The following is a 17,002-nucleotide window of genomic DNA, read 5'->3' as shown; positions in this document are numbered from 1 at the left end:
TAATTTTGTTTGAGACATGTTGACTTTTCAGAACGCATTTTTATAGCCATTATTAAAAACATTAAGTCCTAAAGACGTAAAATGCGCTATTTTCCGAATCAAGATTATGAATTTCTATTTCTCCAGACATAACATGAACGCGCATCGGACCCGCGGACTCTACCGCGTGAACGCGCATGTGAGTTTCTGACAGCACAGGCTTCGTACCGGCTGTAATAATGGATATTTTTGCTGTAATTCATCAGTTTTTAATCACAAATCATCATTTTTACCATTTTACATCACATCCATACGCTGCTGGCTGTAAAGCTGTAATATGGAGGTCTTACCGTGTCTGTCAGAGACCGTATATACGGTCTACGGTCTGTGTTCAAACTACCGGTTATTAATGAGCAGCGGAGCTCTAGAGACAGATACTGAGAGGTACTGAACGTAGTATTTACTTAAAGAGCTGTGTAATAAAACACGGGGCAATATCACAAGCAGCACCTTTTATTACCTTTTTATGAGCACAACATGTTCACATTCTGTTAATGTGATTTCACACACGACCAAGAGTGCGTTTATACAACAGCGAGATGCTACAGCTGTTGCCTAGCAACGCATAAACGTTTTCCTGCACTCTGTAGGTTAATTTGCCTTCGCTCAGTCTGAACGTTTATCTCCGTGTTTTCAGAGAAATCAGAGTCTTTGTGGGATTCAAAAAAAAAAACAAATGACCTGAAAAAATGCTTAAATTATGATAATTCTGCACAAATCATTTTATATATACTAATATTAGCCCAAACATACAGTGCTCTGGACATTTTCCCTGACATTTCTTCAACCTACAGATTTCTTGCACTTTGCAGAACATTTCTTGCCAAGTTGCTGTGTGTTTTTGACATAAATGTAAACAGTTTGCTTATATTTCAGAGGTCTGCATTTTTGTGAAAGGTGTCTGAATGCAGCACAGGGAAAGTGACGTCGCTCCAGGTTTCAAAGGGTTAATACACTTGTACTAACAGCAAATCCAACATCAGAAAAAAGAAAAGAAATAAAGGAGACACAGAGCCTACAGCAAATCATCAGTTTATTTCCTGCACATTTAAAAGCAAATAAAAGTAAAAGCTCGTATCTATGAATGACAGTCCCGTTATTTTAGAAAAAAACAACCTCAACATCAGCTCAGATCTCTGCGGGCGAACGAGTGGTTATCCACAAACCTCAGCTGTGTGTTCACGTTTGGACCGCGCGTGTGTGTGTGTGTGTGTGTGTGTTTCCTGTTCATGCCGTCTGCAGGACATGAAAGAGTCCGACATGCTCTCGTCCAAACTCTGAGATCAGCGACTCACAGACCCCCAAAGCTTTAAATGACCAAACTCTGCAGCTCAGAAACTTCAAACCGAAGTCCAGGTCCTGCAGAGTGTTTCAGTGCCGTACGGAGGCCCATTTCTGCCAATACAATGGGAGAAAATAACACTTTTAAGTCATTATGAGGAACTTTTTTCAAAAACAATGTATCTAATAATGTAAATAAAGTATCTCAAAATAAATTTTCTCATAATTTTGAATTAGGTCTTTTTTAAGATATGAAGTAAATACTTTGAGTTTCTTATTTCTACAGAACAGACAGTAAGTTAATTTCTCAAGACATGAGGTATTTATTTTGAGATATGTCAATAATCTAAGATGCAAAAATCATTATATTGGTAAAGTTTATTATTGTTTTGAGATATTGATTACATTAATTTTGAGATATTGAGTCATTATTTTTGGATACAAAGCTGTTATTTTGCAATATAAGTTTTTTTTTGAGATACTACGTAATTATTGCGAGAGTTTTCCATTATTTTTTGTTTACTTTGCCATTATTTTATTTAAGATATTAAGTCAATATTTTGAGAAAGTTTCTCACCGTTTTAAGATAATCTGACATTACTTTGGAAATACCAACTCAATTTGAAATATTGAGTCATTACTTCAAAATAAGAGTAATTATTCCAATAAAGTTTCTCATAATGACTAACAGATTTTTTTTTGTCATCAGATTGGCAGAAATGTGCTTCCATAGAGTCGTCCCCTAGTGGTAAAACAATAACAAAACAGTGCACAAAATCCCAAAGTTCAAACCAAATCTGTCACTCAAATAAATTAGCTCAGTATTTTTTTTGCTCTCAGGTCATCTTCATCCATCAGGCAGTATTTACACCAGTGCTTCAGCCAGTTCACTATTTTTTTTTTTTTTTTACACAATTCAAAAGAAAACAAACAAAAAGACTCGCTTCACGTTCTGATTTTCAACACGCTGCTCGAGGAGAAAAAGTAAACGCAGACAGAAACGTAGAAAACAGGCACACGTCGAGGGTTCGGAGATTTCGATTCTTGCTGATATTAAGGTCGAGAAACTAAAACATGTTCATTCAAGACGACATTCGAGGGCGTTTGATCTTTTTACCCCAAAATCCTGTTGAAGGGTTAAACTCTGGGTGTCGGGGTCAAAGGGCATGTTTGTCTCCTTTCTGCTGATTTTTCCTCTAATTTTCTGTCCACAGATGACAATGGTTTAACAGGAATTCATCTTTTTTTAAAAAATTTTATCTCAAGTAATTAGTCAGAAAAAAACAAATGCAAAAATATTCAGGTCTTTCACTTGTTTTCCGTCCAACAGTCAGAAAAAAAAGACCATCATAGAAGAAAACCGGCAAAAAGTCGCATTTAAGAAGTCAGAACCAGTGAATTAAAAAAGAGAAAAAGCAGCTTTAGACCACAGAGCTCAGAGGTTCGTCCAAGCGTCGCGGTGCAACAAAAACGACGTCGTCACGCCATCGAAACACAAAAACACGTCAGTCATCGCTGCTCTGACACGTTCTTCAAAGCTCCTGCAATGTTCAATTTCCCAAATATAAAAATGAACACTCAGGAGGTGTTCGCTCTTGACGTCTGCAGATCTCGTTCTTGCACAAAAACTCTGAGCGACGTCTCTGCATTTCGGACGGCACGAGTCGTTTCAGACTTTTTGAGACGACACCAGACTTTTCCTTCAGGATCTGTGCGGCAAAACGAGCGGAGCCAAAGCAGCAGAGCAGCGACGGAGCTGCACGCCGAGAGCTCCCAAAAGTCCAAAACGCGCAAACCAAATAACGGAAACGAAATCACAAACAAAAAACAAAAACTGCATTTGCTGACGTTATCGTGGCTCCACCAGAGGAGGGCTGCAACTTTACCGTCATCACGTCGTCTGCAAAATACTTAAACATAAAAAACATAGAAAACAGGGACAAAAGTGCATCATGTGATGACTCTGAAAACCAAAAATGTTCAGTTTACCATCACAAACGACAAACCAAAGAAGGAAAATGCGACTTTTAAGAGACTGGAAGCAGAAATTTGGGGCATTTTTCTTTGATTTAAACAATAAATCGATTAGGAGGGAAATCCAGGCGCTCCCAAAAATGTGAAAAATGAGACAAAAATTACATCAAAAAGCCTTAATTATAGTGGTTAAATCATTAAAAAAGCCAAGGTCGCTTTTGTGTCTGTTGTTGGTTGTAGTACCTGTTTTTTTTTTTTAAATGTGAAAAATGAATAAAACTACTACGATAAAGGTTTTTAATGTCATTCCTTTTCGTTTTTCACATTTTTGGAGTTCCTGGATTTCCTTCCTGTTTATCCTGTTTTCCATGAACACCTGACAAGTTTCTGAAATCACAATTTTGTCAGACGACAAATTGATTAATCTACGTTTACTTGCAGCCCTTCACCGGAGCGGGAGGTAATAACCGAAACAAACTAAACGGTCTCACAAAGATGACATCAGCAGTTTTCTGGCTCCAAAAAAACAAACAAACACAGAACTAAACGAAAAAAACCAACTTTCAACCCAACACACCCGTTTCAGGATGATCCCGCTCTTCCTCGTGTGACGGCTGCAGAAAACTCCTCGAACTCGTTCAACAAAATGTGCTCTGTGTGTGTGTGTATGTGTGTGTGTGTGTGTGTGTATGTGTGTATGTGTGTGTGTGTGTGTGTGTGTGTGTGTGTGTGTGTGTGTGTGTGTGTGTGTGTGTGTGTGTGTGTGTGTGTGTGTGTATGTGTGTATGTGTGTGTGTGTGTGTGTGTGTTGGACAGTTTTTGAAGCTGAAAGTAGAGAGCCAGCCATCGCTGTGCTTGGCACTGGTTAAAGTTTCTCAGTAGAGAGGGCAGAGTGCGCTCAGCGAGTCGCTCGCAGCCCTGCTCCTCCTGCTCCTCCTGCTCCTCCTGCTCCTCCTGCTCCTCCTGCTCCTCCTGCTCCTCCTCTGTAGACGGTTGGGTGAAGCGTGGTCGCCGTGGCGTCAGGCGCCCGTCACTCGTCTGAGCCGGCTGAGCGTTTCTGGCTCCTTTTGCGAGGAGATCTTTTGGGAGAGGCTTTGTCTGGAGGAGAAAGAGACCTTCAGTCACCTTTGGTTTGATTTGTTTTTCTTCGAATCTGCTTATAATAATTTTATTCAAAGACACTTTATGTTCCTCAATTTTTTAAATGATGTCTTGTCCAATTTGAAATTTTGTGATTTTTTTCTTCCTTTCTGCATTCTCGTGCCATTTTAAGATGCTTTCCAAAAGGATTTAAACATTTGAACCAAACACAAATCTGTGCAATTTCTTTCAAAAACATCCGAAAAAATGGCAACTTAAATCTTACATAAATTTAAAGATTTAGAGAATTATCTTGACAAAAAGTCTCGGAAAAATGTCCTCTGGAAAAAACAACAACTGTATTGATAATAATCAGAATTAAATATTTTAAATTATGTTGCAAAATTATTATTATATCATTTTTCAAGCACTTTTTTCTTTTTTTTCAATTTTTTTGGACTTTTTACCAATTTCTTGTTGAGTTTGGGGACAACACAGGTCAGGTGCCTCTCTCTATGAATATTAAAATTTTGTTTGCTGTATTGGTTTTTTTCCTGTTCACGATGACCCTGAAAATTTGTCCTCAAGTTTTACGAATGCCTGCAGTTTTTCTTTTTGATTTTTCCCTCGAACATGCACCTTTTCGACGCCGTCAAATATATTTTGAAGTAAATTTTTCTGCAACTGCTGAGAAAATCCCAACATAATAACAGTTCAGTGTAAGTGACTAAGTTTTTTTCCTCTCTTCACGCAAGAGCGTGTTTCAGTTTATCTGGAGTGAATTTAAGGCTTCAGACAAATTTTAAGTTATTGGGTCATTTTAGTGCAAAATTTCCCCTCTGTGTTACTATTTCTCTACTGCAGCTCAGAAAAGAAACACAGTCCACAAAAACACAAAGAATATTTCACAAACACGTGCTGATCATTTCACTGAGACGCTTTCTGGCAAAAACATAAAAGATAAAACAGATGCAAGAAAACGTGGAGGAGAGACGTCAGTCAGAGCAGCAGCAGATGTTAAAACGCAATATTTACGGATTAAAAACTTTATTTCTCAGTCGTTTTAGGTCCAGATGCTCCAGTTGCTTTTTATTAAAATTCTAAAATTCTATTTATTAAAAAATAAACTTAGTGAAAGTAGAATATTAATGTTTAATATTTTTCATAGCCTGATTTTGAAAAGCGTATTCTGTGTGCAGAGCGATACGAGTGTGAGTATTTGAGACTGCACAAAAAATAAGATGTATAAAAATCGGCATATCCCAGGCTGTGATAATAAAAATAATAATAATAATGAAAATAATCTAACTTTCATGTAGTATATTAAAAATTATTATTTTTATCTAAAAAAAATAAATATAAAATAAAATATTAAAATAGTGCTGCATGACAGAAACCTGGCATTTAAGAGTTAAAATGAACGAGTATTTCATATTTATGATGTTTGAACTGATGTTGGTTAAACTCGATGAAAGTAGAAAATCATACTTACGTATAACATTTTTTAAAGCCTGATTTTGAAAAGCGCATTTTGTGTGCAGAACGAAATGAGTGTGAGTATCTGACACTGCACAAAAAATTATAATAAAATCAACGCTGATGTGAATCACAGACGTGTAAATAACGATGATGATGATGATGATGATGATGATGATGATGATGATGATGATGATGATGATGTTGTTTAACAGGTTAAACACTTTTTTGGAGCATCTGTGACTTTAAGGAGCGGGAAAATTTATCACTCATCTGAGATTACACACTCTGTTTCTCACACACACACACACACACACACACACACACACACACACACGGAGGACATAAAGCAGACCTCACCTCTGCGACTCTGCACTGAAGACGCAGGGAAACATGACAGCGAGGAAGGCAGAGAGAGAAAAAGAGAAGAGTGAGTGATCCTCATGCACAGTGGAGGTTAAAGGTCACACAGCAGCAGGTGAAGCAGAAGAGAAGAGACACACCTGCACCGACACGTCAGCAAAAACCGGCGCCGCGCACACTCAAAGTCTCAGTGTTTGGAAGCTTTTAATTTGGCGGGTGGTTTTCTCGTCATACAGGAAAATATTTTGCCACATTTTTTGCTAAAAAGCTTTCAACATGTTTTGTTTTTCTTTTTTTACTCTAAATTATCGCAACTTTTTTTAATCTTGTTGTTCTGTAGCAAAGTCCAAACTCAGTGTGAACTGCACTCACTTTAAAAGCCTTTTAAAAACTATAGATTTAAATAAATATGAGCACAGCGGTTTTTGATGTAATTTTCCGACAGTTTTGCTTGTTTTTATGATCATTTTCTGGGATGTTGACGCTCAAATCTTGGTTGAATTATTTGTGTTTTGGAGTCAATATAAAAACTTTTTTTTTCTCAATACATACTAGTTTGTATGTAATATAATATTTCAGGATTTTAGAAATATCTGATCATAAATGAGTCAGAAATGGAAGAATCAGAACATTTTTGATGCTCAGTAATAAAAGACAGAATTTTCCAGTCACTGAAAATCAAATTTGCAAACCACGAAATCCACTAAAATCAGACGTTTTTATTCCATTTTATTCAATTAAATCTCTAAATGTTGCTTTTCATGGTGAGCTGAAACCAAAGGAAACGCAGCACAGAAGAGAAGCATCAGGCTGATTGTTTGTGAAGAATAAAAAGCTGCAGAGGACAGAAGCTGCGAGCTGACGAGTGTGCCGGTGTGTGTGTGTGTGTGTGTACGTGTGTGTGTGTGTGTGTGTGTGTGTGCAGGATGTGACCTACTGATCTGGTTCAGTGTTTCCTGTGGGATCCAGCTCAGGTCGACATCGTTGTGGCTCGATGTTCCCATTTCTACTTTAGGAGCAGGACGCCTCCTCTGAACAAACAAACAAACAAACAAACAAACAAACAGCACGCACGGATGCGCGCGCACACGCACGCACGCACGCACGCACGCACGCACGCACACACACACACACACACACAGTCAGTGATTTTCACAAACATGAAAATCGGTCGTATAATACCAAAAACCTCATTTTTAGGGCTGCAGCTAATGACTAATAAACAGATAAACCAAAAGAGGAGCAAAAAAACTTATATTCCCAGGAGCTCAGGGACTTCATGTCTCATTTTGTCAAACTTAAAAGATATTCAGTTTTTAATACAAAAAAATCCCAGATTTTTTCTTTAAATTTAATTAAATACATAATTTATATGTGGAAACTTTGTTTTATTACCAGAAATCAAAGTGGGATAAATCATGGAATAATATTAAGTTAATAGACAAGAATCCAGAAAAAACTGCTGATGATCTTCAACAAAATTCATGTTTTTTCCAATTTAATTAACTAAAAAGCCGAAGAAGCGAACGTCAGAGACTTGAAAACCGTGTTTTCCATCTATTGATACTCTCACACGGTCCCTATCGTCTCTCCTGCTTCTCCACGCAAATATAATGAAATTTATTTTTTACGTTTAATGAGAGCTTAACAAGTTTGAAACCATCTTGCAAATCTCGACGTTTCCTCATTTGTGTTTTTGAATGTGATTTTCTATTTTTTGTTGTTTTTTAAAAATATCCGTACCTTTCTGGACTCCAGCAGCTGGTGAAGGCCGACGATGACCAGCAGCCCGAGACCTGACAGGAACACGTACATGAAGATCCTGAGAGTCGGAGGGAGGGAGGAGCGGACAAACACATGAGAGAGAAGAAGACGGGACGGAAATGAAACCAACGCAGAAAACAAACCGCAGTAAAAGTGATGAAAACACACTCACGTCTCTCCGTCCAGTCCGTCCTCTCTCTCCGTGATGGTGACCGTCTGGTTGAAGACGGCGTCCTGGAAAATGTTTCCCTGCAGAGAGGAAAGAAAGACAGAGGAAAAAGCAAAAGAGAATAAGAAAAAAACTTTGTCAATTGAAAAAAAAGATTTGTGATATCAGCAGAAATCGTTCAGATACCGACGACAGGCGAATATTATTGTGCATCCCTAATTATTCTGCCATATTTTTGACTGCTAACTTTGAGGAACAAACATATTTTTCAACAAAAGCTTTTCTTAAGATGAAAAAAGGGGAAATGCATAGGAAAAATAATACACATACAAAACAAAAAAAATAAAGATATATAAAACCAATTTAAAAAATAATAAATACAATCAAAAGAATAAAATAAACAAAACTTGATACTAATAAATAATAAAAGGGATAATTAAATAAGAAAGCAAATAAATCATAGGTTAATACATAATTATGACAATTACATAGAAAAATCAATTTAGGACACAATTTATCCGTCAAATAATGGACTTTTTCAAACATTGTTTTTGGTCCATTTAAATAAATAAATAAATATTAATGGGGGAAAAATCAGTTCACTCGCTCTTTTTTTTGTTTTGTTTTGGGTTACAAACAAAACCTTTGCACATGCACTAACGGAGAGATGGCAAAGTGAGGGGATAACCACTAAAAGGCGCACCGAGCAGTTGGGGGTCCAAAGCCTTGCTCAAGGGGACCTCGGCAGTGCCCAGGAGCATCAGCTAACATCTCTCCAGCTAACAGCCAAAACTGTGTCTGGTCCTGAGTCCTGCAGCCTCTGCCGCCCCATTAACGGCATATTTATTTCTCTATTAAGTCATTTATTGTTTTGATTTTGGCAGCTTTTATCCTCCATACAAGACCCGCCACTTATTCGATATGAGCAGAAACTCACGTTGCTGTCCTTGTAGTTGAGGTTGATGACGAGTCCGAACGGCCGCCCTCCCATCGGCTCCGCGGGGATGAAGGAGTACTCAAAGGTGGCCTGTCTGCTGGGAGGGACCACGATGCCGAGCTGCAGCGCCGTGAAGTTCTGGATGTAGAACTGGTAATCCTGACGAGACCAACGAGGAGCGTTACAGACAGAGCTGCTCAGAAATACTTCATAAAACAGACAGAGCTGCACAGAAATACTTCATAAAACAGACAGAGCTGCACAGAAATACTTCATAAAACAAAGAGCTGCACAGAAATACTTCATAAAACAAAGAGCTGCACAGAAATACTTCATAAAACAAAGAGCTGCACAGAAATACTTCATAAAACAAAGAGCTGCACAGAAATACTTCATAAAACAAAGAGCTGCACAGAAATACTTCATAAAACAGACAGAGCTGCACAGAAATACTTCATAAAACAAAGAGCTGCACAGAAATACTTCATAAAACAGACAGAGCTGCACAGAAATACTTCATAAAACAAAGAGCTGCACAGAAATATAAAGAGAGCTGCACAGAAATATTTAAAAATAAAATAAATAAAATGAAAAACAATTAAATAGAATTAAAAAATAAATAAAAACATTCATTTTTTTTAAATTTATGTTTGGGGTATTTTGGCGAGAACTTTTTTTTAGTTAAAATTAATTTTCGCCCAAAATTTACAAAAATTCTCTCCGCAAAAAAAAAAAATAATTTTTTTGGACTTAGCAGATGGAACATCAGAAAAAAAATTCTCACTTGCTCCTCAGGGCTTCCGTACTGATCTCATACTAATTTATAACTTCAGATCTCATGGTAGTTACGTGGTCTAGAAGTAAAGTGCAGTGTTTTTTGGGTACCTGTGGGTAACGGAAAGAAGCGTCCAGAGACTCCACGATGAAGTTCTCCGATCCCTTGTTGCTGAAGCCGAGCAGGAACTTGACGATGTTGTTTGCAGGGAAATCTGGACAGAAAACAAAGAATAACAAAAGTTAATTTTCTTTCCTTTACTGTCACCTCCAGCTGATCCACAGAGGACGGGAAACTTTAGGGAAAGTTACCTTCTCCTTTGACGAACAGGATGGTGGTGTCAGCGTTGGGGGAAGCTTTCACCTCTCCAACCAACGCCTCCTCTTCTTCATCTTCTTTTTCTTCCGTCTAAAAACACACACGTTTTATTTAATAATGATTAAAAATGTTTTTTTTAAATTATTACACATTTATACTATTTTTCTTTCTTTATGAAAAAACATAAATGTGCTACAATTATAACTGTAACACTAAACAAGCCGATCGTTAAGGTAAACAGGCTCCTGATTCTCTACCATATAAATTTAACGAGCTACCATCACTTCAATCAGATAATTTACTACATTATTTTCACGATATGTTGATTTTGAAGCAAATGAAAATATGGATGATATAAGGTGGTGATTTCTTCCTGAACCCCCCATAGTACAGGAGTTTAAAGATAAATTACATTACATTCATGTGATACAAAATATTTATTTTCAATGTTTTGGGTTTTTTTCTTTTCAGAAAAAATGTACTCATTAAATTAATTACCCTGTGATACTGTTCAACTCAAAAAGAGAAAGAGAAAAAAAAATCACTGATTTTTATTATATTTTTTTAGTCTACCCGTGTTTTTCTTTTTTCTCGTGTGCACAATTTAACCCTCCCTAAATGTGCAAACGTCTAAAATCATGAAAAAAGTACATGGCAGACAAAATAAAAATGCTTTTTTTCATGTCTGTTTTGTAAAATAAAGCGCTCTCTCAAAAATAAATACCAGAACAGAGAGTAAATATTACCTTTACTCTAAGATGATCAGTCGAGAACTTTTTAATCGTTTAGTTTATAAAATGCCAGAAAAGAACGAAAAACACTCATCATCAAAACAATGTCCCGGAAAACCAGATGACATCTACAAATATGATGATTACAAACACAAACATATTCAATTTAAAAATCATACAAAAAGCAGAAAATCCTCACATGATACAAACTGGAATCCAAATTAGCAAATGACTGGAGTTTAAATATATGAATTATTTGTTTAAAAATCTTTTAAACAATAAATCAAATTTTATAGCCAATAGAGAAGCACTTTTACTAACTTGTGAACACAGTAAAGAATGGGAAAATGCCATTTTAACTCTTTAATCCACACGTTTAATCGGACAGTAAGACGTCCCGTAGAAACGAGAAGAAAGTATCACAGTGCAGTGAAGTACTGATTATTTGGTGATTTATAATCACGCCGTCACTCACTAATTCTGCATTTTCATCGTCTTCCACTTCCGCCTCGTCGTCTTCGTCCTCAGTCGTCACGTCATCCACCACATCTTCATCCACAGCCTCTGCCTCCTCATCCTCCGTCAGATCCTGGGCGCTCGCCACCGGCCCTAAAACAACAATAACAACAACAACAACACTTTTTTCATGCATTTAATGTCATTTATAAGCCTGTACATAATGACAATTTTTTTTAAGCTCTTCAACCTTTGGGGACTGTCTGGTGCATTTTATGCCTTTTTGTTCTCCAATTTTTGATCATTTTAAGGGACAATTAAAGTTTAAAGTTTACGATTCTTTAATGTTATACTCTTATTTCTTTTTCACTTATTTAAAAGCAATTTGCTAATCTTCAGGTCAATTTCCTGTTAACTTTTTGCATTCAATAATAATAATAATAATGATTAAAATTATAATAATATTTCTTGCTTAAGATTATTTTCTTCTTACCTTTTTACTAATTTCTTGCTAAATTTTGGGTCATTTCTTATTAAGGTGCTCATTGCCTTCTTGTTGAAATAAAAAGAGCCACTTTGCTCGGGTTTCACGTGCAGCTTTTATAGGTATTTTACTAATAATTGTGAATATTTGAGTTTATTTAAAAGTAACTGTATTGTTTATTTTGTCTTTATTGCTCTTTTTTTGCTGATCTCCAGGTAGTTTTCTTGATTGTTTTACTAAAATTTTATTTGTGCTTTTACTTAATTATTTCTTATTTTCAGACCATATTCTTGCAACTTATTACCAATTTTTTGCTAATTTTTGGTCCATTTCTTGTAAATTAGCTCACTACCTTCTTGTTGTTATCGCCTTCTTGTTATTAAAATGCCGCTTTGCTCAGGTTGCAAAGGGTTAAAGCAGCTTTCATGCGTGATTTGTGGTCACTGTCGATGTTAAACGTGGTTATTTGACAGTTTAAACTTTATTAATAAATGATTTTAACCTGTCATGTGTTCAGGTAGCTGAGTGACAGTGGAGCTAATTAGCTTCCCGGCTAACAGCTAACACACAGTAAGGACACGTCAGTCTAAGCAGGCGGATAAACTGGAAACAAAAAGCTAAATTAACATCAGAAATGTTGAAAGTTAAACGCTCATATGAGGAGAAGCTGCTGGCAGATGTTTAATAAATCCCTCCAAAGAGATAATAATTTTGTAAAGCCAGTTACTTTGAGCTAGCACATGTCGGCGGCCTTCCCCTTTTCACCACTGAGGCTAGTTAGCTTAGCAGCTAACGCTAGCACGTTTAAAGCTCAAAAGCTAATTAAACACCGTCCTCTTTCTGTTTTCCCGCGGCGAGCGGCCGAGTTTCAGTCCTACCTTTGATGAGGATGGTGCTCGGGAAGGCTAACAGCGCCAGCAAAAGCAGTTTAGGTAGAAAGTTCATCATTTTTGGAGTGGAAATCAGTGCGTTTTCATTCAGTGTCAGACAGCCAGGCTGAGCGCCGCCGAGCCGCTTCCGTCACACTTATCACTGCGCGTGCGCAGAAGGCGCTAAGCGGTAGGTGCTGTGGAAAAGTTGGATCCCGATTTAAATGGTGCCTCCCTGAAAAATGTACCGCTGTTAGGGAATCACGGAGGAGGTATTTAGATACTTTACTTCAGTAAATGTACTAATAACACATTTTGAAGACACTCTGCACTAAAAAGTTTACGGTAAAAATATGTAAGTTAAGTAAAATACATTTTCTTCTAATGCAGCACTCGAAAAAACTGATGATAGGTGTTAAAGTACAAATTAATCACAACCAGCGCCCTGCAGAGCAGCCAGCTGAACCAAAACATATGAATTCATCCTCATTCAAATCAAAAAGAAATGTCGAGATGCTGATTAGACTTAGGTTGTGTTACCATCATTAAAAGGTTCAAAAGAAACAAATAAAATATCTCTTTATTTTTATGTATCTATAGCTATATATAATAATAATAATAAAATAATAATATGACCCTAGTAATTACTATTATTATAACAAACTTACTGTAGTGTTTATATATCCCTTTTGTAATCATCAGCATTTTGATTAGTTATATAATATATAATATTATATTATATAATATTATATATAATATTTACAGTGAATATTCATCATTACTCTTTCATTGAAAAAAAGAAAAACATATTCACATTAACTGTATGATTTAACAACTATAAATGATAAGAATGTATGTAGAAAACAGTCAATATTAATCATATTAGCTTAGCTGTAATACCTTCACCGTGACAAACAGAATCAACCATTTAAAAACGATTTGACACTTATTATTAGACGAGGTGTTCGATGCAACAGTTTAACTCAGAAATCTCATGAGTATAAACCCCAAATAACTAGAAGTGAACATTTTAGGGGAAAATGTCCATAATTAATTGATTTAATTTCTCAAATGAATGAAAGGTAAATAAAAGAATATTTGAGCTTTTAAGGGTAAATATTTAATATTAATAAAAAATATTGTAATTAATGTTAACTAAGATTCTAAATGAAAAAAAAACACACTTTTGTTGACAAATTAATCTTTTTATTTCTACCACATGAAACACACTGCAATTATCATATGGCAAAAAAACCCCAACTGAGACTGAGTGATATATAATTTCAAATTATATGTAAATAAACGGTAAGTATAATCTGTGATAACATACAGACTAAATTAAAAACTTTACAATGGTGACATTAGAAGCCAAAAAAAAATCCTCAACACAATAAAATAAAAAGGATTTTTTTTTAAAAAATGGACACAAATGCAAAATCAACACGTGAATACTCAGTAAATTATATTCTATTGCATCTAGTATTTATGAACTCAAACATAAGAAAAAGCTCTCCAGCTAGAACGACAGATCGTGGCTGACTGAAGTTTTTATTCGATACATGATGTAATCCACACAGCAAGACGACAAAACCCTAAAAACACGACTCACCGATACACAAAAAGAGCAAAACACATCTTTCCAGAACATAGACGGAGCCCGTGTATGAAAATAGTCTCACGCAGTCTGCTCAGACTTCACCTTTCATTTAAAGAGTTAAAAATAAACAGGACACAGTGCGAGTGGAGTCCTTCACAAACACAGAGGTTAGTGCTGCCGCCCCAAAAAATCCAAAATAATAAACTACACTCATGAATTTAAACTCAGGATAAATAAATGATTAGAGATCTATAAACTCTGATTTGATTAGTGGGATTAATCCGCCCTCCTTCCTTTGGCTGCATCGCTCCCAAAAAGTTTTCCTCATTTTTCTCAAACTCATCTCTTAAAGACAAATGTCAGCCCTCAGAGTGTTTCTTCCTCTGCTCCTCTTCATCGCTCCGCCGTCCTTAACCCTTTGAAACCTGGACTGACGGCACTTTTCTTGTGTTTTTCTAAAATTTTTTTTAAACCTTTGAAACTTGAGCAAATTGGTTTGTTTTGTTTTGAAATCACGAGAAAAAAAGGCAACAAGGTGGCAGAAAGTGTTTCATGCAAATTTCAAGAAATTAGTAGATTTTTTGGGAAAAAAGCTAGGTGAAAATGTAAAAAAAAAAACCTGATATAAATAATAATAATAGTTTTTAAAATAATTTTACAAGCGTGCGATGACGGACGATGTCTGTCTTTTATTACCCCAAATATAATTTTTTTTCTCCTTTTTGTTTATTATTGTTTTATTTATTTAATTGTTGTTGTTTCTGTTCTTAATTATTTAATTTCATTATATCATTAATTATTGTACGTGTGTGTGTACTATATTAAATTAAATTTATAATCAAAATAATTTTTCAATTGTGTATGTATGATGTCGATAAACAGATTGTTGAAAAAATATTTTAAAGATTTTTTTTTTTTTACGCACTTATTTTCAGGTAATTTCTTTGTTTGAGGCTGTTTATTTGTTTTTGGGGATTTTTTTCTTAATTTCTGGTAATTTTCACATTTTTTTGCGAATTTTTTGTTCTTAAGTTTCTTTTTCCCTCATGTTTCTGAAAGAAATAAAGCCAAGTTGCTCAGGTGTCGAAAGGGTTAAAGGATCCTTCTAGTATCCAGTGTTTTTCTTTTTTTAACTTCTTAGCTCCATAATCAGACTGAATTACTTTGTTTCCACTTCATAAATATATATTTCTCCGCTTGAATTGCTGAAATATCAGAGTCTATAATCTGATGTAATTTGCTGCAGGCCGTTAAAAAACTACGGATGCTTCTAACCTCTCAGACTTTCTTTCTTCGTGCATCCCTCCGCTCGTTTCCCTCCTCTACTTTAAATTTTTTAGATATAACTCATCGACAGCATGCTCGATTTAAACCTTCACGCCTTCTCTCCTGTTTTAATTTCCTCCACAACACAAAAAAACTCTCCGTCCTCAGATTTTCTGTCAGCAGTCTGTGACGTTCAGAGTATTTCAGCAGAACTTTTAAATCGCAGCGACAGTTCGGAGCGTTTTTTTCATCCTTCCTGTTGTGATAACTGTGTGTGTGTTGATGCATGTGTCCTAAATGTAGTCCAGATTGTGTATCTGAGTGTAATCAGTGAATTTGCAGCTCAGCTCCTACAATAAGTCTAAAATACACTGTGGAAACTAAATAAATTCAGACTGTTAAGGTGACTTGAAATTTGTCATTTTGACTATTTTCCACCTTCAATATTTATGACTATGAATGATGCTGGTTAAAATAATTACCTCAAAGAAAGCAAAAGCATAATAATCAAGTCTAATATTTTTTAAAGCTTGATTTTGAAAAGCACATTTTGTGTGCAGAGCGATACGAGTGTGAGACAAAAAACAATAATGCATAAAACTCAGCGGTGCTATTAATCATTAATATATACTCAGCTGTGATAATCCAAATCATAATAACCTATATAGCATGTTGTAAACTTAAAATAATTTCATTTTTTGTGGTTTTTGTAATCTAAAAAACATAGTGGCATTATGAAAAAAACATTTAAAGTGTTTAAATTCTAAAAAAACCCAAATGAATATTTGATATTTGTGATTAGGACTGATGTTGGTTAAAAAATAAACTCAATGAAAGTATAAACTGATTTTCGTCTGTGATATTTTTTAGAGCCTGATTTTGGAGAGCTCGTTCTGTGCACAGAGCAGGATGACTGTGTGTAATATTACAGCAGGCGTGAAGGGTTAATGTTTTTTGGGGGGTTGAATTCTGGTCTCTTTCCTAAACGTTTCTCGGATTTGTTGTCTGATGTATTTTTTGTGCGTGATTGTTGCATGATGGTTTTTAAAGGTCTTTCATTTTTACTGTTTGAGTTTCTGATGATTTTCTGCTTCTCAGACTCCACGAAAACATCTGAAAACGTCCCGATGTGACGTCGCTTTGCGTTAACGCTCGCCGAAACGCAGAGAACGTCGCCGACTGCTGACGCTGTAACGCTTAAGGTGGATTTCACCGATTTCACTCTGCACATTTTCACCTCCTCTAGTTGCAACACTCCACGTAGTTTGCCGGCAGCATGCCAGACTTGCCGGTCCGCTGCACGGTGCCGTACATCCAGCCCTCGTCGATGGGCTGAGCGTTGATGATGACGTCTCCGTCCCTGAACGAGACCTCGTCGTGGTCCTGAGCGGCGTAGTCGTACAGCGCTCGGTAAACTCTCTGC

General features: G+C 36.1%; 2 protein-coding genes across 3 annotated transcripts in view; both read right to left on the bottom strand.

Moving 5' to 3' along the window:
- Positions 1-1,055: 1,055 nt before the first annotated feature.
- On the bottom strand, positions 1,056-12,916 carry ssr1 (signal sequence receptor, alpha). 2 transcript variants are annotated; one of them, XM_088071900.1, is made up of 9 exons: positions 12,726-12,914; positions 11,383-11,516; positions 10,170-10,266; positions 9,969-10,072; positions 9,084-9,242; positions 8,150-8,226; positions 7,957-8,035; positions 7,151-7,244; positions 1,056-4,392 (listed from the first exon to the last, which is right to left on the bottom strand). In XM_088071900.1, exons 1-9 carry the CDS (start codon positions 12,793-12,795, stop codon positions 4,325-4,327), a joined length of 882 nt encoding a protein of 293 aa, XP_087928026.1. In that variant the 5' UTR covers positions 12,796-12,914; the 3' UTR covers positions 1,056-4,324. The 2 variants fall into 2 exon arrangements, with proteins under 2 accessions (XP_087928026.1, XP_087928025.1); XM_088071899.1 differs by lacking the exon at positions 1,056-4,392 and adding an exon at positions 6,131-6,225 and having other exon boundaries at positions 12,726-12,916.
- A 984-nt stretch (positions 12,917-13,900) lies between these two features.
- LOC121939430 (uncharacterized) overlaps positions 13,901-17,002 on the bottom strand; it is a 63,112-nt gene continuing 60,010 nt past the window's right edge. The window contains exon 70 of the mRNA XM_088071890.1: positions 13,901-16,998. Within this exon, the coding sequence (XP_087928016.1) occupies positions 16,822-16,998 (177 nt within the window). The 3' untranslated portion in view covers positions 13,901-16,821. The remainder of the gene's footprint in view (positions 16,999-17,002) is intronic.

This window comes from Plectropomus leopardus, chromosome 21 (assembly GCF_026936395.1).
Source record: "Plectropomus leopardus strain MGB_pleo_1.0 chromosome 21, ASM2693639v1, whole genome shotgun sequence".
Taxonomy (NCBI): Eukaryota; Metazoa; Chordata; class Actinopteri; order Perciformes; family Serranidae; genus Plectropomus; species Plectropomus leopardus.
The sequence above is the reverse complement of the archived record's forward strand: the minus strand, read 5'-3'. Positions and strand labels throughout refer to the sequence as shown.